This window comes from Strongylocentrotus purpuratus, unplaced genomic scaffold (genome assembly GCF_000002235.5).
Source record: "Strongylocentrotus purpuratus isolate Spur 01 unplaced genomic scaffold, Spur_5.0 spur5_scaffold_16, whole genome shotgun sequence".
In the NCBI taxonomy this organism is placed as follows: Eukaryota; Metazoa; Echinodermata; class Echinoidea; order Camarodonta; family Strongylocentrotidae; genus Strongylocentrotus; species Strongylocentrotus purpuratus.
In genome coordinates, this window is record NW_022145601.1 from 2034836 (window position 1) to 2059191 (window position 24356).

General features: G+C 37.3%; 1 protein-coding gene across 1 annotated transcript in view; it reads left to right on the plus strand.

Moving 5' to 3' along the window:
* The first annotated feature begins 4008 nt into the window (after positions 1-4008).
* Positions 4009-24356, plus strand: part of LOC105439570 — a 37957-nt gene continuing 17609 nt past the window's right edge. Inside the window, exons 1-14 of the mRNA XM_030987642.1 lie at positions 4009-4112; positions 4341-4459; positions 5310-5420; positions 5844-5972; positions 6429-6586; positions 7228-7348; positions 8764-8949; positions 9350-9592; positions 9934-9960; positions 18248-18437; positions 19662-19780; positions 20240-20350; positions 20770-20898; positions 21363-21520. Of these exons, the coding sequence (XP_030843502.1) occupies positions 4009-4112; positions 4341-4459; positions 5310-5420; positions 5844-5972; positions 6429-6586; positions 7228-7348; positions 8764-8949; positions 9350-9592; positions 9934-9960; positions 18248-18437; positions 19662-19780; positions 20240-20350; positions 20770-20898; positions 21363-21520 (1905 nt within the window). The remainder of the gene's footprint in view (positions 4113-4340; positions 4460-5309; positions 5421-5843; positions 5973-6428; positions 6587-7227; positions 7349-8763; positions 8950-9349; positions 9593-9933; positions 9961-18247; positions 18438-19661; positions 19781-20239; positions 20351-20769; positions 20899-21362; positions 21521-24356) is intronic.

Sequence of the window (24356 nt, forward strand, 5' to 3'; positions counted from 1 at the left end):
TATATTTCATTCGTTCTCCCTCTAATTCTTTTGTTCTTCCACTCTTCTCGAGTTCTTATTTTGCACTTTGCCAAAGTTGAAAGAATTAATTATGTTGTATTATTACTATGAAATAGTTCAGGGATGCATTGTTTTGTATTTGTTAGATAGCAGAAGAAAAAGAAGAGGGCTATGTTTTATTTTAACATGTATAAGCATATATTTTTATGAACAAAATTATATCTACGCATTGATACACATATGCAATGTGTTTTATTCCATGTATTTCATGCTTCTACATTTCTGGTCCTATACCTTCCGCAGCTTTTCTTTCCTATGACTTTCCCGTCTTTCTCTACTCCTTTTTTTATTCTTTCTCTCTACTTTTGTACATAGATTATTTTGTTTTTATACCTTAGTTTAGTATGCAGTTTAAGGATTTTTTTAATTATTGTTATACTTTTTTCGAAAGATTATTCCGAGGTGTTATTATCTTGTTTGGTTAAGGAGTGGTCCGAGGACAGCCCACACTTTGGGAGGGGCTGTGTAGCATAACTAGCCCAGTAATTTAGTAAGACGTAGAGAGCGTTATAGTTGATTGTGAGATATATACATGTACATCGTGAGATGTCAGTCAGGAGTCAGCGTTGACCTGTCGTTGCGACAGGTCCGTAACCAGGAACGAGTAAAGTTACTTGAACTGTAAATACTGTGCATGTGTTGTTTCTTTAGTCCTGTCAGACATTCAGTGATTGCGGGAGTAAGTTAATAAGAGCTAGTCCACTTTTTTCTTACACGATATACTTTTGTGAGAGCCCACTGAGAGATATAGATGATGAATGATTGTCGAGAGCGTGGATCGGGTTTTGAGAGACTGCAAGGCAGAACGCTTCCCCGGCAGGACCCGGTTACGCCACAATGCGTTCGATTTGAAATAAACGACCTAGATCAACCGAAAAATTGGCGTTGCAAAAGGTGTCAACACTGCAGCTTTTTGCGCACTAAAGCAAAAACCAAGCTCATCGGAGAAACATATAAATACGTTTCATTTGAAATGAACAACCTACATATCCCATCGAGATAAGCTATGAACGAATGGATCTTGATCTTTGTCTTTCAGGTTCATGTACCAACGGTCACCAATGCAACTGCGATAATGATGACGATGCCTGGAGAGAAGACTCGGGGTATCTTACCGATAAGACTACCTTACCTGTTACTGAAATGAGGTTTGGTGACACAGGACAAGAAAACGAGTACGGGTATTATACACTAGGACCATTATACTGCAAGGGAGATGAATCTTGTAAGTTTTATATGAAAACGATCACTTATTATTACATAGCTTCGTAAAATTTCTGATCGTTAAACAAAGTTGTCAATAAACGTATCTGGCACTATGACTCCCAGAAAAAGAAGAAGTATGAAACAAAATTAAATTGGCGCTCCGACAAATGGTCGTTATTATATTTGTTAGATGATAGGCATAATGGTTACGTTGACAATGCAGATAATGATTTAACGATGAATATAATGATGATGATGATGGTGATAATAATGACGATGATGACGACGGCGACGACGACAATGCAGATGATACTGATAATGATCCCGATGATATAAACATCAGGAATTACCATTCTGGTAAAAATATTTGGTGAAATGACACTGACCCTGTGCTTCGTCCTTTCTTTCCATTCTCTAGTCCTTGTGACGGGTCGTACAGATTTCATGTTCATCAAAGAAAGGTACCTTCATTATAACAACAACGCAGTTCTGTCTAGCATCACGGTTGCAGAATGCGCCCAGGCCTGTGTGTCAGCCTTCACCTTCATATGTAGATCGTTTGACTATGAACCATCCTACAACAGGTGCTATCTCAGTGAGGAGAATGACTTGACTGTTAACCCATATAGCGGTTCTGTTTATCACATGTTTGTTCGGATCAGTAAGTTTCAGTTCCATGTCAGTCTTCTAGATTCTTACTTAGCTCAGAAGGCGCTGATGTGGTGACATTGTATTTGATTTACAGCAGCCGTTCGATTCAATTCAACAGTCATTTAATCGGTCAATCTGTCCACAGCCAATACACCCAGGCATTCATTAAACAATCGTAAGGATGCTCCTGAGTTAGAACAATTAATGTACTCGATGTTGCTGGATTTACCGTTCGCTTTTTAAACTATATTTTTTTGTATTAATCCCAATCTTTTTTCCCACCTTTTTCTCCTCAGTGGACCGCATTGAAGACTCATTTACTGGGGGTAAATCACCTTACTTTTCTTTTCTTTAGCAAGATACGAATTTATAGTGATATGTATTAATGTATTTCAATGTTCGTTACCGTTTGTTACCATGAAGTGTATTTTCATTAATGATTATTGCAATGACGAATATCGTCATTGCCTTGTTTTCGTTCACATTCTGCCCCATTAATATTCTTCTTCCCCGTGTTTGCAATGACGATATTCGTCATTGCCGTGTTTTCGTTCACATTCTGCACCATTAATATCCTTCTTCCTCGTGTTTGCCTTGTTATCGTCAGGAAATCGCATTCGTTTTGCACATAGTGTCTGTTATTTCTAGTTAGGTGCTTTCCTCATGTCAATTTCCTTTCAAATTTCATAGGCATAGTCTCTAACATCACATCAAGGTCACTACATTCTTCGATTTCCGAAATCATTCATGCATAGCCGTCCAGGCGCCATTTTGTCCGTTTCTGGTCCATTTTAAGGCCTTTCATTCTCCCTTCCTATCTCCACTATCCTAGATCCTACAAACTTCTGACAAATTCCTCTAGATAGTCTAAGTGATGTTCTTTTATCTGTTCTTTTATTTGCGACGCACAACCTGACCTTCAAAATGCCATCTTCGTACTCGAAATTTAAATTATCTAATATGAAATCGACTCCGTCAAAAATATTTAAAATACTTGAAAAATGGACCCCTAACAATTTAAAATTGCAATAACTATTTTTTAACAGTTCCGTTTCGTTTCATTTTCTCGCAGTATTGTTATCTTATAATTGCACATAGCCATGCCAAGTTTAACGCTCCAATAGCTATGCCAAAAAATAGCGCCCTCTACAGTTCTGGGAATTGGCTTTCTTTCTGTGGCCATATCTCCATTGTGTCTTAGCAAACCCGTACCCTTTTTGGATTTAGATACTTGAAGATTATATACCCTAACGCTGACCAAATTTGAGAAAATTGCCCTCCATCATTTTCAAGAAAATTGCGAAATAATTTTAATGTCAACGACAGATCACCTTTTAATTTCGTCAGAATTTTCTTTCTTTATTTGTATTTTTTTATTTCTCCACTTTTTCGTGCAAGCGATTACTCAAAATCGGTTCAATCAATTTCTTTCAATTTTGACACAGTCATGGGTCATTGTCATAAGACATGACAGAATCATTTCCAAGGTTATCAAGTACTTGTGACGTCATCCAAGCGCCGTTTTGATAAAATCAACTTTCGATCATATCTTCATAACGGAAATTCATTTGAAGGACACCATCCTCTTTGTGTAAGCCATTGCGAATGACATTCATTGTCAACAATGTGGGGCTACCTATATAAAGATGAAAATATAGAAATGAAAGATTAGTCCCTTATCAAAGGAATCGTAGCGATTTACAGAACTTACGCAATTAATGTATAGGCAACTTGATTTGAATTTGTACAATTATATATCATTTAGATGATGATACAAGCGATCAGGATCTGTGTGACGCTGGTTGGACACGTAGCGGTAATGCATGCTACCAACTAGTTGAATCTACCGTCGACTATACAACAGCCCTGGATGCGTGCAGAAATCTCAATGACTACGGTGATCTGGCGAGCGTAGCTGATCAAGACGAAAGCAACTTTCTTCTCGTATTATCGAGGTAAGCCCCTACCCCCGACCCCCTCCTCGAATACAGGAGCCACATCATGGAATATCTTATTGGCAGCAACCCTCACCCGCACGCACAGGCACATCTTTAGCCACGTACCCTCCCATGCCACCTTTCACCCACAAGCATGCGCAGAGCGTGGTCTGTGGACGAGTATGCTCAGGGGCTCAAACGCCATCACAGTTTTATCACCCAGATCGGAGCCGATGCTAGGGCACCAAATTGCACTTTGCTTTAAATTTGACATAACGTCAAATTCATTGTTCAAGAACAAAATTCATTTTTAGATTCATGATATGAATCCATGTAAATTTGGTAAAACTTCTGTTTTCAAATACAACGCGCTACAAATTTATGCTACCACACGTTTTGATCAGTACTGTATCATGGGCCCTTTAAGGGTATTACTGTGAAAAGATTGTTTAACTTTGTTCCAATTGTTATTTATCAAATAAACAGAAGCACATTTGGTACGAATTATTACTGGATTGGGTTCAATGACCTCAATGAAGAGGGAACTTGGGCATGGACTGATGGCTCAGTTGTATCTTATACCAACTGGCATTCTGGAGAACCATGTAAGTAAATAACAAATTCATTTTGCAGAATAAGTAAAGGCGCTAGGCATGTTAGGCGTGGATGTCCATCTGATAAAGACTGAAATATAAGCATAATTTATTCAAGCTAAACTCCTTTCCATTTATAATAATACATTATTGATCACTGAACACAATTCTGAAGGTACCATCGTGGTGCTCCTACAAAATTTCTCCGCACTGGGATTGGTCAAAGATATAGAATAAGGGCTTAGGTTTGCGTTGCACTAGAATTTTAGAACAGAAGCTTGTGACTACTCAACGAGCTACGGAGAGAAAGATGTCGCATTTATCTCTGCGAGACAAAATCAATCACAAAGTCATACGCCCGAAAACAAAGGTTAAAGACATCATGGAGAAAGTCAGAGAATCAAAGTGGAGATGGGCTGGGCATGTATTAAGACTTCAGGACAATAGATGGACAAATCGTTTAACAGAATGGCAACCAAGGATGGGAAAGAAAAGAAGATGTAGGCAAAAGAGAAGATGGAGAGATGACCTAACATCATACATGTGAACGGCCGCTTGGACTAGGACAGCTAGAGACAGAAGAGAATGGAAATGTTATGAGGAGGGCTTTGTCCAACGTCTGGATGAACTATAGCCTGATAGATAGATAGATAGAATTTTATTTTACATTTTATTGTAAGGGTTACTTTTAAGTTGGGTCGAGTGTTTAATTTTGTTGCAGGGTTCGGTTAGGGTAGGATGTTGATCGCGGAGCAATTATTACTGGAGCATGTTTCACAACAACAACAGTTCTTAAATCAAATATGAAATATAGCTTAAAAGCTAAGCTCCTCCTTTCTGATATTGTTATCTCTTTATTTAGCTGGTGGATCTGAAGATTGTGGTGTATTACGATGGAATTCAGACGGCACATGGTATGATGCAGACTACTTGTCGACATACGGCTACATCTGTAAATACCCGCTAAACACCAGTAAGTCACACTCTATGATGAGATCGTTTATAATTAATATATGGTCTCTATGACTCAGGTTTCAAATATGATTCAACGTTATACATAGAAATCGCTTTGGTGAACTTTCCACCTTGTTAAACAAGGTCTCTTGGCTCTAGACTAGCTGTATTGCTTAGTGTAGCCTATCTGCTGAATTATAATGATATAGGTGAAAATAAAATGAAGAAAAAAATGTTTTACTTAAATATGTAATATATTGTTTGTTGTAAATCCAGGATCTGTTTCATTCGAAGACGTTCAGTAAGAGGTACAGTCACACTTAACTCATCGATCAATAGCTATACCATGGTGACTTAAAATTCATGTCCGAGTAGGACCGAAGAAAGAAAACTCCTTGATATAATTATTTACTCTCCCTTCCTTTTCCTTTCTCTTGATCAGTTTCCTGTGCTGAATGGAAGCGTAAAGGCTATACATCTAATGGATACTACACAATAGATCCTGATGGGAGAAATAACGGAGTCGATCCATACAGAGTATACTGTGATATGACTACGGATGCTAGCACAGGTAACATATCAACGATAAATTATTAGTTAAAGTAGTCACGAATCGGTCATGTACAATAGTGACAAATATATCAAAGTTACTATACTCCATGAATATTGTAATCTTTTCGAAATTTACACGTCCAAGAACGCCGTTTTCTTGAAATGTACTGCATTGACAGGGATCAGGAAATAAAGGGGGAAAAAAGGTAATCCATAACTATGATGGTCAGGGATCTGACTTACTTTTACCTCTCAAGTAATTGCCAATTACTAAATTTGAGGGAAAAACACGGCGCAGTTGCTTCGTATTCTTAGAAACATTCATGAGTAACACCAGAATATTTGCTGTTTGGAGCTTGGGGTAGTTAATCAAGACCGGGAATTACTAACTTAATAATATGTATTACTATTCATGAAAAAATTGTCCGTGTGATTACTCATTATTATTATAATTTGTCTTGATTATCTTGGCTAGGTATCACGACGTTTGAGCACCAGGAGACAAATCGATCTTTGGTAACAGATGCAGAGGCGCCTTTTAGTTTCATCCGAAACATAACCTATGGTGACAAGTCGGTTAATCAAGTGACCACCGGTGCCGATATCAGCGGGGAGTGCTACCAATATATCAAGGTAGGGTAAAACCGAGGGTTCTATTTTGTTCTAAAAGTTCCTTGATGGAATAAATAAAATATATATCATTATGTATATATATATATATATATATATATATAAATGACGAGAAATGGCAAACAATATTAACATAGCACTTATCATTGTAATGAGGGCGAGAGAATATTAAAGAGCAATGCAAAAATGAATATCACAGATAATATGTAAAAAAATGAAGAGCATGTCAGTGGAATAGCAAAGGACAAAAACACAGAGACATTAATAATAATGATAATACACAATATTTATTAGGTGCTTAATACTGATGTCTCTAAGCGCACTATAGTCTGACTAAAAAATTATTTACCAAAACTTATGCTAAACACACAACTTATACATCTGTTCTTTATTCAATAAATCATGCATAATGGATAATGGGAGTCGCTTTTCTTTGGAAACAATAAGGGGGGAGACCAGTGATAATTCAGAAGAAACATGTAGATATTGATAATGACCTATAAGATGGCTGTGTCGAATAGTACGTGCTATGACACGCTACATCATATCTAGGGTTCAACATTACTTATTTTCCTGTGATCGCAGATTTTCAGCAATCTCAGGGTGATATTTCTTTTTGTTTCTCTCTTCAATCACCGTTTTAGTACGAATGCCATGCTTCCTATTTGACTGGCTATACTGCTTGGTATGACAGAGACGGAAAGCAGAAGAACTACTGGGGTGGAGCCACGGTAGACAGCGGACAGTGCGCTTGTGGAATCTCAGGTATGATTGTAGGTCATAATAGAGGGCGTCCTTGGCTTACTGAATCAGAGCCATACATGTACAGAGTTTGGCCAACTTGGCATCCATTGGTTACAACACGACGTATTTGTATTCATTTGTTTTGTGCCAGCCCTCGACAAAGCAGTATTCCCAATATATTGTTACCAATTATTACCGTGTTGTTCAAACTCTGTATATTGATTGCTCTGCACTGAATGGAATGGGATTATCTCACATTAATACAACATCAGTAATGTCTCAAATAGTGAAGTACTATACCATAACATAAACCGAAGAATTGGCGTTGAAAAAGTTGTCAACATTACAGCTTTTTGCGCACTAAAGCAAACCAAGCACATCCAGTCAGACCGCAGCCGGTGCGAAAACCCTCTATTTTATTCAGCACGTATGCAAAAATGTACGTGTCTTGCATACATAATGAGTAGTGCATACGGTTTTCCCGATCGGCAGTTTTTGCCTTTATAATTGTTCATTTCTCATGAAATGGGTCTCATTTTAAAGATACGAAGTTGTACTCTCTATATACTTATATGACAATCATGTTAAATATATTTTGGAAACTGATATTTCGCCTTGAAAATGGGGTTTTTCGACGATAAATCTATTTAAAGAGTAGGGCAGATTTTCACATAGAAATCATTCTTGCGTCAAGAAGATGTTATAATCAGGATAAAGCATAAATATTTTTCTTTACAATAATATCACAATTATTATATTTTACGCTGTACCAAAGTCAGGAACCAAGAAAAATCACGCGAATGTTCATGAATAATTAAACAAAAGTAGTCAACTTTGCCGATGTGATAATAAAGCGTTCTGATTGGCCAAATACGTCAACTACGTCACATATGTTCCGCTTTGGTTTATTAACATTCTGAATACAAAATTTGAGTAAGCATTCCTTGTGGCATGCGCCTGTAATGCACGTGCGCGCAAGCAGTCATGACAACAATCTGAGGACCCTGGATCAATTACGTCACCTGCCTTTCTGATAATCTTTTTCTACATTATTTCTTTTTTAATCATTTTTCTTATTTTTTTTTGGCCAGTCGGTGGCGCGGCGGAGCTCCCTGGAGTTTAATAATCAGTTATGTATTGCCATTGCTCAAACGGCGAGCGTGCGCGAGTATGAAATTATACAATTTCGCGCCATCATATAGAAAGAACAAATTGGTAATTTCCGGGTTTTTAGGGTCTTAATTACTATGATTATAAAAAAAACAAGATTTTGCGTCAATTAGGCTTTGACATTATTTTGATCAGTGACTTTTCATCTTTCCAACGAATCTCAAAGTATCGGAGAAACACATAAATACGTTTAATTTGAAATGAACAACCTACATATCCCATCAAGATAAGCTATGAACGAATGGATCTTGATCTTCGTCTTTCAGGTTCATGTACCAACGGTCACCAATGCAACTGCGATACCGATGACGATGCCTGGAGAGAGGACTCGGGGTATCTTACCGATAAGACTACCTTACCTGTTACTGAAATGAGGTTTGGTGATACAGGAGACACCGTCGAGTACGGGTATTATACACTAGGACCATTATACTGCAAGGGGGATGATTCTTGTAAGTTTTATATGAAAACGATCACTTATTATAACATAGCTTCGTAAAGATTTCTTATCCTTAAACAAAGTTGTCAATAAACGTTTCTGGCACTATGACTCCCAGAAAAAGAAGAAGTATGAAACAAAATTAAATTGGCGCTCCGACAAATGGTCGTTATTATATTTGTTAAATGATTGAGATGATGGTTACGTTGACAATGCAGATAATGATTTAACGATGAATATAATGATGATGATGATGGTGATAATAATGACGATGATGACGACGGCGACGACGACAATGCAGATGATACTGATAATGATCCCGATGATATAAAAATCAGGAATTACCATTCTGGTAAAAATATTTGGTAAAATGACACTGACCCTGTGCTTCGTCCTTTCTTTCCATTCTCTAGTCCTTGTGACGGGTCGTACAGATTTCATGTTCATCAAAGAAAGGTACCTTCATTATAACAACAACGCAGTTCTGTCTAGCATCACGGTTGAAGAATGCGCCCAGGCCTGTGTGTCAGCCTTCACCTTCATATGTAGATCGTTTGACTATGAACCATCCTACAGCAGGTGCTATCTCAGTGAGGAGAATGACTTGACTGTTAACCCATATAGCGGTTCTGTTTATCACATGTTTGTTCGGATCAGTAAGTTTCAGTTCCATGTCAGTCTTCTGGATTCTTACTTAGCTCAGAGGGCGCTGTTGATTTACAACAGCCGTTCGATTCAACTCAACACTCATTCAATCGGTCAATCTGTCCACAGCTAATACACCCAGGCATTCATTAAACAATCGTAATAAATTTCCTGAGTTTGCAAACTAATGTACTCGATGTTGCTGGATTTACCGTTAGCTTTTTAAACTATTCCTAAATGTTCCCTCAACTCCTAGTTAGGCAGAATTCCACCTGACTGTGATACACTTTGCATTAACAAGATTTTTTTGTTTATATTAATTCCAATCTTTTCCCCACCTTTGTCTCCTCAGTGGACCGCATTGAAGACCCATTTACTGGTGAGTAAATCACCTAACTATATTTTTCTTTAGCAAGATACGAATTGATAGTTATATGTATCAAAGGAAACCGAACCCCTAGAAATAACTTTACTTATTCTTAGAGATCTATTATATTATTGCCCATAAATCTACAAGATTCCCCACCAAAGTGTATGAGAGAGGTATACCCTTACAAAAAAAACTTAATGGTAAATGAATGGTGTTTGAATGGTAGCATCAATGGTAAATGGTATTTCAATGATGTTCCAATGGTGGATTCTGTATAGTGAATGGTGTTTCAATGGTGGTGAATGATGGTGAATGGTGTTTCAATGGTAGAGTCTGTATGGTCAAAGGTGTTTCAATTGTGGAATTGCATGATCAATGATGTTTTAATGGTGGAATTGTATGGTCAATGGTGTTTCAATGGAAAAGTCTGTATGGTGAATGGTGTTTCAATGGTGGAATTGTATAATTGTGAATGGTGTTTCAATAATGGCGTCTGTATGGTGAATGGTGTTTCAATGGTAGAGTCTGTATGGTGAATGGTGTTTCAATAATAATAATAATAATAATAATAATAATAATAATAACAATATTTATAAAGCGCAACATATCCATCTCTAGAGATGCTCAAGGCGCATACAAATAATTTAAATTAATATTCAACATACTGAAGATTAAAGAAATATTAAAGTTTAACTTGCATTAGATCATACAACTTCATGGTGCCAAGGTACATACAATGTGGCACAGTGCGATTGTTTGTTTTGCATGCATTGTATAAAAAAAACATTGAAATTTAACAATATGCATTGAGCATCAGGTGAGTTTTAAGCCCAGTTTTGAAAGTAGAGAGAGTGTTGGCCGTCTAAATAGAGAAAGGTAACTTATTCAACAAAGAAGGAGCTGCTGATGCAAATGCTCTATCCCCCCAATTTCGTTTGGAACGTATTTCTTTAGGTCTAATATTATGTGATGAACGTAAACCAGAACGACCTGCAGAGTGGAATTGTGGAATTGTATGGTCAATGATGTTTCAATGGTGGAATTGTATGGTCAACGGTGTTTCAATGGAAGAGTCTGTATGGCGAATGGTGTTTCAATGGTGGAATTGTATGGCCAATGGTGTTTCAATGGTGGCGTCTGTATGGTGAATGGTGTTTAAGCGGTAGAATTGTATGGTCAATTGTGTGCCAATGGTGGATTCTGTATGGTTAATGGTGTGCCAATGGTAGAGTCTGTATGGTCAATGGTGTGCCAATGGTTGAATTGTATGGCCAATGGTGTTTCAATGGTGGCGTATGTATGGTGAATTGTGTTTCAATGATAGAGTCTGTATGGTGAATGGCGTTTCAATGGTGGCGTCTGTATGGTGAATAATGTTTCAATGGTAGAGTCTGTATGGTGAATGGTGTTTCAATGGTAAAGTCTGTATGGTGAATGGTGTTTCAATGGTAGAGTCTGTATGGTGAACGGTGTTTCAATGGTAAAGTCTGTACGGTCAATGGTGTGCCAATGGTTGAATAGTATGGTCAAAGGTGCTTCAATGGTAGAGTCTGTATGGTGAATGGTGCTTCAATGGTAAAGTCTGTATGGTGAATGGTGTTTCAATGGTAAAGTCTGTATGGTGAATGGTGTTTTAATGGTAGAGTCTGTATGGTGAACGGTGTTTCAATGGTAAAGTCTGTACGGTCAATAGTGTTTCAATGGTGGCGTCTGTATGGTGAATGGTGTTTAAGCGGTGGAATTGTATGGTCAATTGTGTGCCAATGGTGGATTCTGTATGGTTAATGGTGTGCCAATGGTAGAGTCTGTATGGTCAATGGTGTGCCAATGGTTGAATTGTATGGCCAATGGTGTTTCAATGGTGGCGTATGTATGGTGAATTGTGTTTCAATGATAGAGTCTGTATGGTGAATGGCGTTTCAATGGTGGCGTCTGTATGGTGAATAATGTTTCAATGGTAGAGTCTGTATGGTGAATGGTGTTTCAATGGTAGAGTGTGTATGGTGAATTGTGTTTCAATGATAGAGTCTGTATGGTGAATGGCGTTTCAATGGTGGCGTCTGTATGGTGAATAATGTTTCAATGGTAGAGTCTGTATGGTGAATGGTGTTTCAATGGTAGAGTCTGTATGGGGAGTGGTGTTTCAATGGTGGCGTCTGTATGGTGAATGGTGTTTTAATGGTAGAGTCTGTATGGTGAATGGTGTTTCAATGGTAAAGTCTGTATGGTGCATGGTGTTTCAATGGTAAAGTCTGTATGGTGAATGGTGTTTCAATGGTAGAGTCTGTATGGTGAACGGTGTTTCAATGGTAAAGTCTGTACGGTCAATGGTGTGCCAATGGTTGAATAGTATGGTCAAAGGTGCTTCAATGGTAGAGTCTGTATGGTGAATGGTGCTTCAATGGTAAAGTCTGTATGGTGAACGGTGTTTCAATGGTAAAGTCTGTACGGTCAATGGTGTGCCAATGGTAAAGTCTGTATGGTGAATGGTGTTTAAGCGGTAGAATTGTATGGTCAATTGTGTGCCAATGGTGGATTCTGTATGGTTAATGGTGTGCCAATGGTAGAGTCTGTATGGTCAATGGTGTGCCAATGGTTGAATTGTATGGCCAATGGTGTTTCAATGGTGGCGTATGTATGGTGAATTGTGTTTCAATGATAGAGTCTGTATGGTGAATGGCGTTTCAATGGTGGCGTCTGTATGGTGAATAATGTTTCAATGGTAGAGTCTGTATGGTGAATGGTGTTTCAATGGTAGAGTCTGTATGGGGAGTGGTGTTTCAATGGTGGCGTCTGTATGGTGAATGGTGTTTTAATGGTAGAGTCTGTATGGTGAATGGTGTTTCAATGGTAAAGTCTGTATGGTGCATGGTGTTTCAATGGTAAAGTCTGTATGGTGAATGGTGTTTCAATGGTAGAGTCTGTATGGTGAACGGTGTTTCAATGGTAAAGTCTGTACGGTCAATGGTGTGCCAATGGTTGAATAGTATGGTCAAAGGTGCTTCAATGGTAGAGTCTGTATGGTGAATGGTGCTTCAATGGTAAAGTCTGTATGGTGAACGGTGTTTCAATGGTAAAGTCTGTACGGTCAATGGTGTGCCAATGGTAAAGTCTGTATGGTGAATGGTGTTTAAGCGGTAGAATTGTATGGTCAATTGTGTGCCAATGGTGGATTCTGTATGGTTAATGGTGTGCCAATGGTAGAGTCTGTATGGTCAATGGTGTGCCAATGGTTGAATTGTATGGCCAATGGTGTTTCAATGGTGGCGTATGTATGGTGAATTGTGTTTCAATGATAGAGTCTGTATGGTGAATGGCGTTTCAATGGTGGCGTCTGTATGGTGAATAATGTTTCAATGGTAGAGTCTGTATGGTGAATGGTGTTTCAATGGTAGAGTGTGTATGGGGAGTGGTGTTTCAATGGTGGCGTCTGTATGGTGAATGGTGTTTTAATGGTAGAGTCTGTATGGTGAATGGTGTTTCAATGGTAAAGTCTGTATGTTGAATGGTGTTTCAATGGTAAAGTCTGTATGGTGAATGGTGTTTCAATGGTAGAGTCTGTATGGTGAACGGTGTTTCAATGGTAAAGTCTGTACGGTCAATGGTGTGCCAATGGTTGAATAGTATGGTCAAAGGTGCTTCAATGGTAGAGTCTGTATGGTGAATGGTGCTTCAATGGTAGAGTTTGTATGGTGAATGGTGTTTCAATGGTGGAGTCTGTATGGTGAATGGTGTTTCAATGGTGGAATTATATGGTCAATGGTGTTTCAATGTTGGAATTATATGGTCAATGGTGTTTCACTGGTAGTGACTTTGAGAAAACTAGGTGTCCCTTATACTTTGAACTACAATTTGCTCTGAGATTTTGCTTTAATTTTCACCAATTTTTCTTCATGATCAACGTTTCAAAGCTGACAAACTGCAAGGAATAATACCCTAGTCCTCAGGAACAATGATGGATTTTTAGTTTTTTCTTCAATTTGGGGTAAATTTGGATCTGATATGTGACTCTTTACCGTGAGTAACTGCTGTTTTGTGCCTGTGGTCCCACTCATATGACTCTGTGATGTACATTTTTATACATTTGCTTACATGAACATCTGTTTTTTTAATTAAAGCAGCAATTATAAATCATTCTATTTTATTACAAAAAAATGAAATATTACAGTATTAGAGGAACACCTTTAGAACTTGTATCAAGTTATTTATCTGATCGTAAACAATTAACAATTATTAATGAAGCTGCCCTTACAAAAAATGTTCAATGGTATTACCAATGGTATACCATTCGGAAGTACCACTGAAAATACCATACGGATACCATTCACAAACACCATTTAAATACCATTCGGATACCATTGAGATTACGCTCGCAACGTACCCTTGGACACCATTCATCTACCAGTAAAATACCATTCAACCTAATAATATTTTTTTGGACGCTCATTTGCATAATTACCAATGGTAGATGAATGGTACTATTTACACCATTGAAATTTGAATATGAAATATGCAAATTTTGTAACATTAATCTACCATTCACCTTTGGCATGGTAGGCCATTGGTGGATGGTAGGCCAATGGTGGATGTTGAATGGTAGGCCAATGATGGATGGTGAATGGTAGATTGGCCTACCATTCACCATCCACCATTGGCCTACCATTCACCATTGGCCTACCATTCACTATCCACCATTGGCCTACCATCTACCATTGGCCTACCATGCCAATAGAGAATGGTAGATTAATGTTACAAAATTTGCATATTTCATATGCAAATTTCAATAGTGTAAATAGTACCATTCATCTACCATTGATGATTATGCAAATGAGCGTTCAAAAAACTATTATTAGGTTGAATGGTATGTCATTGGTAGATGAATGGTGCCCATTCAAGCGTAGCGAGCGTAACCTCAATGGTATCCGAATGGTATTTAAATGGTGTTTGTGAATGGTATCTGTATGGTATTTTCAGTGGTACTTCCGAATGGTATACCATTGGTAATACCATTGAACATTTTTTTGTAAAGGTAAAGCAAGAATAATGTACAGTTTCTCAGCACAACATGGGCATCACCATTTTCTTGATAACGTGACGTACTATGCGAAGTCGTTTATCAAGCAAATGTATTCAAATTTATGGATGCTTCTTTCCCAGACGTGTGTGGTGATGAAGCATTTCATTCACCTGCTATAATACCTTTGCACTATAATTGCCAGAACGCAAATTGGCATAAATAAGTTGGTGCTCTTCTGGGATGAAGGTTTGTCATAAATGAAATAGATTTGTCAACTGCTATAGTGTAGTATTTATAAATCAATTTAGTTACAATTGTTCCCCTGTTATTTATTTTTCACCAAATATAATTTCTATCTTCTCAGTTATGATTTTTTTTCTCATTGAAAAGTAAAAGTTTCATCATTGATTTTAAAATTCTTTCCAAATAAATATTGGCACATGATAAATGTACAACTTCAACGGGTACGTCCATTTTCAAGAATATGGCTGCGCCCATGCCATGCTAAAAGGCATCACATCATGCCAGGAATATCTTCATTTATATATTTCTTGTACATTTTCGTAACGATTATTGTACATCAAAAGGCAGGAATACATCTCATTTGTCAGAATACCTTCACTTATTCTTTGGGGTTAGATTTTCTTTCAATGTTCGTTACCCGTTTGTTATCATGAAGTGTATTTTCATCAATGATTATTATTTCTTTTATAAATGTTATGCTTCCTGGGAGAAATTTCAATTATTTAAACATATTTGTGGCTTACACCCGGTAAATAACATCGATTGATGGATCTGTAATAGAAAAACAAGTCAGAAAAAAACTTTTAACCAGCGGGACTTGAACCTGAATCTACTGCTTGCCGGGCGGCGACTCTACCGCCAGGCCATCACTGGTCCATGGCACAGGCAAGATGAACTAGAAACAAATACTCATGTACCCAAGCTCTCCTGATTTATTCTGACTCATTAATATTCATTAGTCCGCCATAGAGGAGGCGCGATAGCTCACTCGGTAGAGCAGTGGTCTAGTAATCCGCTGACCCGGGTTCGAAACCAAGGCGATGCGCTAATGCCCTTTGGTAAGGCATTAATCATCATTACCAGGTCCCTCGGAAAGGACCTAAAGCCGTCGGTCGTCTGGTTGCTTACTTACAAGCATTTATGCTTTCTTAGCAGTCAGGTAAAATAGCCAACATTCAACATCGGAAAATGACAATAATTATTATAAATGCAATGCTTCCTAGAATCCTCGGAGAAATTTCAATTATTTAAACATTATTTGTGGTTTACACCCAATAAATAAAATCGATTGATCGATCTGTAATTGAAAAAACAAGTCAGAAAAAACCTTTGAACCAGCGGGATTGTGCCATGGACCAGTAATGGCCTGGTGGTAGAGTCGCTGCCCAGCAAGCAGTAGATGCAGGTTCAAGTCCCGCTAGTTCCAACATTTGTTCTGACTTGTTTTTCAATTACAGATCGATCAATCGATCTTATTTACTGGGTGTAAGCCACAAATATGTTTGAAAAAATTATTATATTGTTTAACAAAACGTATGTTTTAAGGATATCAATGAATCTTATACCGCGAGAGGCAAAGTAGTCAGCAGATCATGGAAAATTACGAAACATTTTATCCTTTAATATTAATATTTTTATAAATTCATGATAATCACTATCACATATTTTAGAAACTTTTGAATAATTTTCTACCAAATTACAAATTAATGATGTAATACTTCAGTGTTTTTATAGTTCATATCACCGCCGTAGCATCTCTATGCGCTCAGAAGAAGAAAAATATCAACAACATGTAATATGAAAGACGGACGCTGTACTTGCCCGACAGAAAACCAGTAAATATGCGTTTTGTACAAAAATGTTTTTTTAGGACGGTTATATAGAACATTAAATTGTTAATGATTCCTTTATATGAGGTCATCACGATTGCATTAGAGCCATTTTCTGTCGTGAAGATGAAATTACATGAGTACTACGGGAGAACAATAACAGAATAATTTGGTAATCTGGTAACGCCGAAACTTTTACCACCCTGTTATGAAGTAGCTACAACTATCGTGATTTCATAAACATATATTTTTAAAATCAAACTTAGTACCAACATTTCATGAAAATGCCATCATGTTATATTTAGGCGGACTATCGTGTTCGACAGATCACCTATTGATTTCGTCATAATGTTTTTTCTTTATTCATTTTTTAATTTTTTAATTTTTGTTTATATTGGAAAATCAAAAGATATCACAATATTAACAAATAAATTACCTAATTAGAAACAAATTCACTAAACAGAATAAAACAATAACAATAAAATATAGTAAATGGTACAAAATGAAAAAAAACAAAAACAAAAACAGAAAATTGAAAACGTTACAAAATGAATATTGTTCAAGAACGAAACCCCGAGACAAAAAGGTGGTGCATTATTAAATGGTTTGTCATCGACAGACTACCTATTGATTTCGTCCGAATTTTCTTTCTTTTTTCTTTATTCTCCACCTTTCTGTGCAAACGATTACTCAAAATCGGTTCAGCAAATTTCGTTCAATTTTGGCACAGTCATAGGTTATTATCATAAGAGGTGGCAGCTAACTTTTCGAGGTTATCAGGTCTTCATCCTTTTCTCTCACCCTCTCCCTTTCCCGCCTCCGGTTCTTGTTCTACCTCTATTATGTCTTTTATTGTTCCTTAATTTTCTCTAGCTCTTCCCTTAGCCCTTTGTATTCTTATTTCACCCCTACCATGTTTCCTTACTTTCCTCTCTCCTTCCAAGAGCATGCATTCTGATTCCTCCTGTATCCTTCTGTCCAGCTCATGTGGGAATTAGGTGGTCTGGCAACGACAGATCAACTATTGATTTCGTTAAAATTTTCCTTCTTTATAAGGTGGTCTGTCAACGAAAGATCCCCTTTTGATTTCGTCAGAATTGTCTTTCTTTATTTTTTTTTATTTCTCCACTTGTTCGTGCAAGCGATTACTCAGGATCAGTTCAGTCAATTTCTTTCAATTTTGGCACAGTAATAGGTCATTGTCAAAAGATATGACAAAAGCATTTCCAAGGTTATCAAGTACTTGTGACGTCATCCAAGCGCCATTTAGAGAAAATCAACTTATGATCATATCTTCATAACAGAAATTCATTTGAAGGACACCATCCTCTTTGGGTAAGCCATTGCGAATGACATGCATTGTCAACAATGTGGAGCAATTACTATTTAGACAACTTGATTTGAATGTGTACAATATATCATCTAGATGATGATACAAGTGATCAGGATCTGTGTGACGCTGGTTGGATACGTAACGGTAATGCATGCTACCAACTAGTTGAATCTACCGTCGACTATACTACAGCCCTTGATGGGTGCAGAAATCTCAATGACTACGGTGATCTGGCGAGCGTAGCTGATCAAGACGAAAGCAACTTTCTTTTCGTGTTATCGAGGTAAGCCCTACCTTTTGACAAGGCCTCGTGACTCTGGCTATTTTCCACCCAAATCAGTGGCTGAGATGAATCTAGAGACCCATGGTGAACGCGCGATCGAGTGGCGTAGCCGCGAGAGCCTTTTGCAATCTAGATTTTACTGCTCCGCATGAATTATTCATAGCTTTGGATTTATTGACCAATTAGAACGGCCATCCCCCAGTTGGCTTCGTTCGTGATTCGTTCATAATCAAAACATGTAAGAAAAGGTAAAAGACGTATGTTTTGCTTATGAGATGAACATATAATTGATAGATACAAAATATCACATTCAAATTTATTTTACACGCAAAACTACAATGAAATAGGAAGCATTTGATGACTTAGGCTAACAATAATAAGTTAGATAATTGGACTTAATTTCCCTGTATATAAAATAAACCAGTCTCGTTTTCGTTCCATGTCAGTGGTCAGTGGTCTTAGCCCGAACGTCAGTTCATAGTAGGTCCATGTTTGTACTACGTACAGTTTACTCCGTGTGTGTATGTGATGGATACTATATACTGACGTAATGCGAGGATACGTTCGGTGATTGGACGCTACATTTTCGGTAGAATATTCCAGTCGGAAAAAGGGTTAACATAAGAAATCCAACCTGGATTGCTAAAGGCTACTAAAATGCGCTACTCGCTTTGGCGTTCACTCAGGTTTTCGCGATTAGTCTCTTTTTAGTCGCTCGGCGTCTATCAGACATGTGGCCTTGTTTAAAGGCTAGGTATGCCCCTACCCCCGACCCCCTCCTCGAATACAGGAGCCACATCATGGAATATTCTATTGGCAGCAACCCTCACCCACACGCACAGGCACACCTTTAGCCACGTACCCTCCCATGCCACCGTTCACCCACAAGCATGCGCAGAGCGTGGCCTGTGGACGAGTATGATCAGGGGCTCAAACGCCATCACAGTTTTATCACCCAGATCGGGAACTGATGCTAGGGCACCAAATTTAACTTTGCTTTAAATGTGACATTACGTCAAATTCATTGTTCAAGAACAAAATTCATTTTTAGATTCATGGTATGAAGCCATGTAAATTTGGTAAAACTTCTGTTTTCAAATAAAACGCGCTACAAATTTATGCTACCGCACGTTTTCATGTATCTTTTATGTATGGGCCTTTTAAGGGTATTACTATGAAAGGATTGTTTAACTTTGTTTCAACTTTTATTCATCAAATGCACAGACGCACCTTTGGAATGAATTATTACTGGATTGGGTTCAATGACCTCGATGAAGAGGGAACTTGGGCATGGACTGATGGCTCAGTTTCATCTTATACCAACTGGTATTCTGGAGAACCATGTAAGTAAATAACAACAAATTAATTTTGCAGAATAAGTAAAGGACTAGGCATGTTAGGCATGGATGTCCCACCGATAGAGACTGAAATATAAGCATAATTTATTCAAGCTAAACTACTTTCCATTCATAATAATACATAAGTGATCACTGAACACAATTCTTAAGGTACCATCGTGGCGCTCCTACAAAATTTCTCAGCTCTGTGATTCGTCAAAGATATAGAATAAGGGCTTGGGTTTGCGTTGCACTAGAATTTTAGTTTACATTTTATTGTAAGGGTTACTTGTATGTTAAGTCGAGTGTTTAATTATGTTGCAGGGTTCGGTTAGGGTAGGATGTTGATCGTTGAGCAATCATGACTAGAGCGTGTTTCACAACAACAACAGTTCTTAAATCAAATATTTAATATAGCTTATAAGCTAAGCTCCTCATTTCTGATACTGTTATCTTTTTATTTAGCTGGTGGATCTGAACATTGTGGTGTATTACGATGGAGTTCAGACGGTACATGGTATGATGCAGGCTGCTCGTCAACACACGGCTACATCTGTAAATACCCGCTAAACACCAGTAAGTCACAATCTATAATCAGATCTAGAATGTTTATAATTAATATTTGGTCTCTAAGCTCAGGTTTCCATTATAATTCAACTTTGTACATACAAATTGCTTTAGTGAACTTTCCACCTTGTGAAACAAAGTCTCTTAGCTCTAGCATAGCTGTATTGCTTAGTGTAGCCTATCTGTTGATTTATAATGATATAGGAGAAAATAAAATGACATAATATCTTTTTACTTAAATAAGTCATATATCGTTTGTTGTAAATCCAGGATCAGTGTCATTTGAAGTCTTAAAGTAAGAAGTTCATTCACAATTAACTCATCGATCAATAGCTATACCATGATGACTTAAAATTCATGTCCGAGTAGGACCGAAGAAGAAAAAAAACTCCTTGATATAATGCTTCCTCTTCCTTTCTCTTGATCAGTTTCCTGTGCTGAATGGAAGCGTAAAGGCTATACATCTAATGGATACTACACAATAGATCCTGATGGGAGAAATAATGGAGTCGATCCATGCAGAGTATACTGTGATATGACTACGGATGCTAGCACAGGTGATATATCAACGATAAGTTATTAGTTAAAGTAGTCACGAATCGGTCATGTACAACAGTGACAAACATAACAAAGTTACAATACCCCATGAATATTGTAATCTTTTCGATATGTACAAGTTCAAAAACGCCGTTTTCTTGAAATGTACTGCATTGACAGGGATCAGGAAATAAAGGGAAAATAAAAGGTAAATCATAATTATGACGGTCAGTGATCTGACTTATTTTTACCTCTCAAGTATTTGCCAATCACTCAATTTGAGGGAGAAAAACACGGCGCAGTTGCTTCGTTTTCTTAGAAACATTTATGACTAACAACAGAATATTTGCTGTTTGGAGCCTGGAATAGTTTATTGAGACTGAACCGAGAAATACTAACTTAATAATATTTATTACTATTCATGAAGAAATTGTCAGTGTGTTTACTCATTATTATTACAATTTTTCTTGAATATCTTGGCCAGGTATTATGACGTTTGAGCACCAGGAGGCAAATCGATCTTTGGTAATAGGTGAAAATTCACCTTTTGGTTTTATCCGAAATATTACCTATGGTGACAAGTCGATTGATCAAGTGGCTACCGGTGCCGATATCAGCGGGGAGTGCTACCAATATATCAAGGTAGGGTAAAACCGAGGGTTCTATTCTGTTTTTACAGTTTCTCGATTGTATAAATAAAATATATATTATTATGTATATATATATATATATAAATGATGAAAAATTGCAAACAATATAAAAATGGCACTTACTATGGCAATGAGGGCGAGAGAATAAGCGCAGTGCAAAAAATGTATACCACAGATAATATGTAAAATAATGAAGGGGCATGTTTGTGGAATAGCAAAGGACAAAAACACAGAGACATTATGATAATGGGAGTCGCTTTTCTTTGGAAACAATAAGGGGGAAGACCAGTGATCATTCAGAAGAAACATGTAGATATTGATAATGACCTATAAGGTGGTTGTGTCGAAAAGTACGTGCTATGACATGCTACATCATATCTAGGGTTCAACACTACTTATTTTCCTGTGATCGCAGATTTTCAGCAATCTCATGGTGATATTTAGGTGATACGTACGTAGACGTATCACCTTTTGATTTTGTCAAAATTTTTATTATTTATTTATCAGGTGGGCTGTATAACGTACAGACCACTTTATAATTTCGTTAGAATTGTCTTTATTTATTTATTTATTTATTTATTAGGTGGTCTGTCAACGACAGATCACCTATTGTTTTCGTCAGAATTTTCTTTCTTATTAGGTGGTCTGTCAACGACAGATCACCTATTGTTTTCGTCAGAATTTTCTTTCTTTATTTATTTATTTATTATTATTCTTTATTTTTATTTATTTCTTCACACTTTTTTGTTCACAGGATAACTCAAGATCGGTTCAATCAATTTCCTTCAATTTTGGCACAGTCATAGGCCATTGTCATGAGACGTGACAGTAACATTTTCAAGGTCATCAAATTTTCATGACGTCATCCAGGCGCCATTTTGTGTTTTTTTTGGTACTTTTTACTCATGATCATATCTTCATGACGGAAAGGCATTTCTCATTCATATTCATCATGATTAAGGTCAATATCCGTCCGGTCAATTTCAGGTCAAAAAACGCGCGCGCATGCGTACGTCCGCGCGTCAGCGTGCGCGCAAAAACTAAAAATGCTCCAAATCGTCTAAAATTAATTTTGCATACGTTTCAGGCCATTTCAAGCATTTTGCAAAAAAACGCGCACACGCGGATGGGCGCGCGTTTTCGCGCGTACTGATATTTTGCTACTTAGAATCGCTAAATTTTTTCTGTCATCATGTTTGACACATTTTTCCAAGCATTTTGATACCTTGTTCACCTTTTTCTGACCAGTAATAACGGAATGAGCGTCCGTTTAAGATAATGTCCGTGCGTGCGAGCTCTCGTAATACATAGCATACATGGGCAAAAACATGCCTATACAAAATCCATTGTAGCGCTTTAGGATGCAAGTTGAACCCAATTTTTTTTCCATATTTTGATAGAGTATGAATTGGAAATATGATTTCATGTCTCATTTGACCCTCAATTAACTCATGACGTCATCATAATGGCCTCCCAACTCAAAATTTCAATTTGCATATTATGACGTCAGCAGATTTCTGGAAAATAGACTGTATCTCTGTCAATATTGATCAATTTTCTTTCAAATTTTGATATGATCTAGCTGAGACAATTCTCTACAAATGCAGTTTTCACGATATTTCATTTTGACAAAGGCATCATGGCGTATTTTTGCGATTAAAGGAGGCATGTCAATTTTTCACATTTTGCGTGTATTCTCTATGGGACATGACTTTTTCTCAAAACTGGATTCTACATCCTGTCTTTTGCGAGCAATATCTCCGTCGTTTTAGCTTTGTTTACGCTGAACTTTGAGTATGTTGTAGCTGAGACAATAAGCTATCACAAGTGTGCCCTTTATTTTTCGATCAGATGCCGGGATCATGCTCATATTTCAATTACAAAGTGGGATTTGTGCATTCCATTTTCCGTTTACGTGTAATCTCTATGGGAAATGTTTTGGTATATCGGTAACGCACTTGACTTCCGACCTCGAGGTCCCTGGTTCGAGTCCGGGCGTCTCCAACAATTTTTTTTCTTCACTTTTTTTTCTTTTTGACCATTCACTCTACCATCTCCTTTGAATATTAAAACACGTACAATCGCAAATAATGTAATAAACAACCATATTTACTTTATTATTACCCTATTATCACTAGATCCATTACTTTTTGCGTGTAATCCTTATGGGAGATGGCTTTTTCTCAAATCTGGATTCTACATTCTTGTCTTTTGCGAGCAATATCGCCGTTATTTCGGCTTGATTTTTGTTGATTTTTGAGTATGTTGTAGCTGAGACTATATACTATCTAAATGTTCTCTCATTTTTTTCAGTCTGATGTCATCATGGTCTGTTGATGATAATCATCAACATCATCATGATCATCATCATCATCATCGTCGTCATCCCCATTACTATCAAGATCATCATCATCATCATGATCATCATTGTTTACATGTCTATATAACTTCTCCCTTTCTCAATATAGTAAATATTATAATACATCATAAGACTTGAAGACAGACCACCTAATTCGTCCCCATGACGAATTAAATTTCTAGTTATTTCTTTATTTTTATTTATTTTACCCCTTTTTTTGTTCACATGATAACTCAAGATCGCTTCAATCAATTTCCTTCAATTTTGGCACATTCATAGGTCATTGTCATGAGACGTGACAGTAACATTTTCAAGGTCATCAAATCTTCATGACGTCATCCAGGCGCCATTTTGTGTTTGTTGGGGTACTTTTTACTCATGATCATATCTTCATAACGGAAAAGCATTTCTCATTCATATTTATCATGATTGAGGTCAATATCCGTCCGGTCAATTTAAGGTAAAAAAA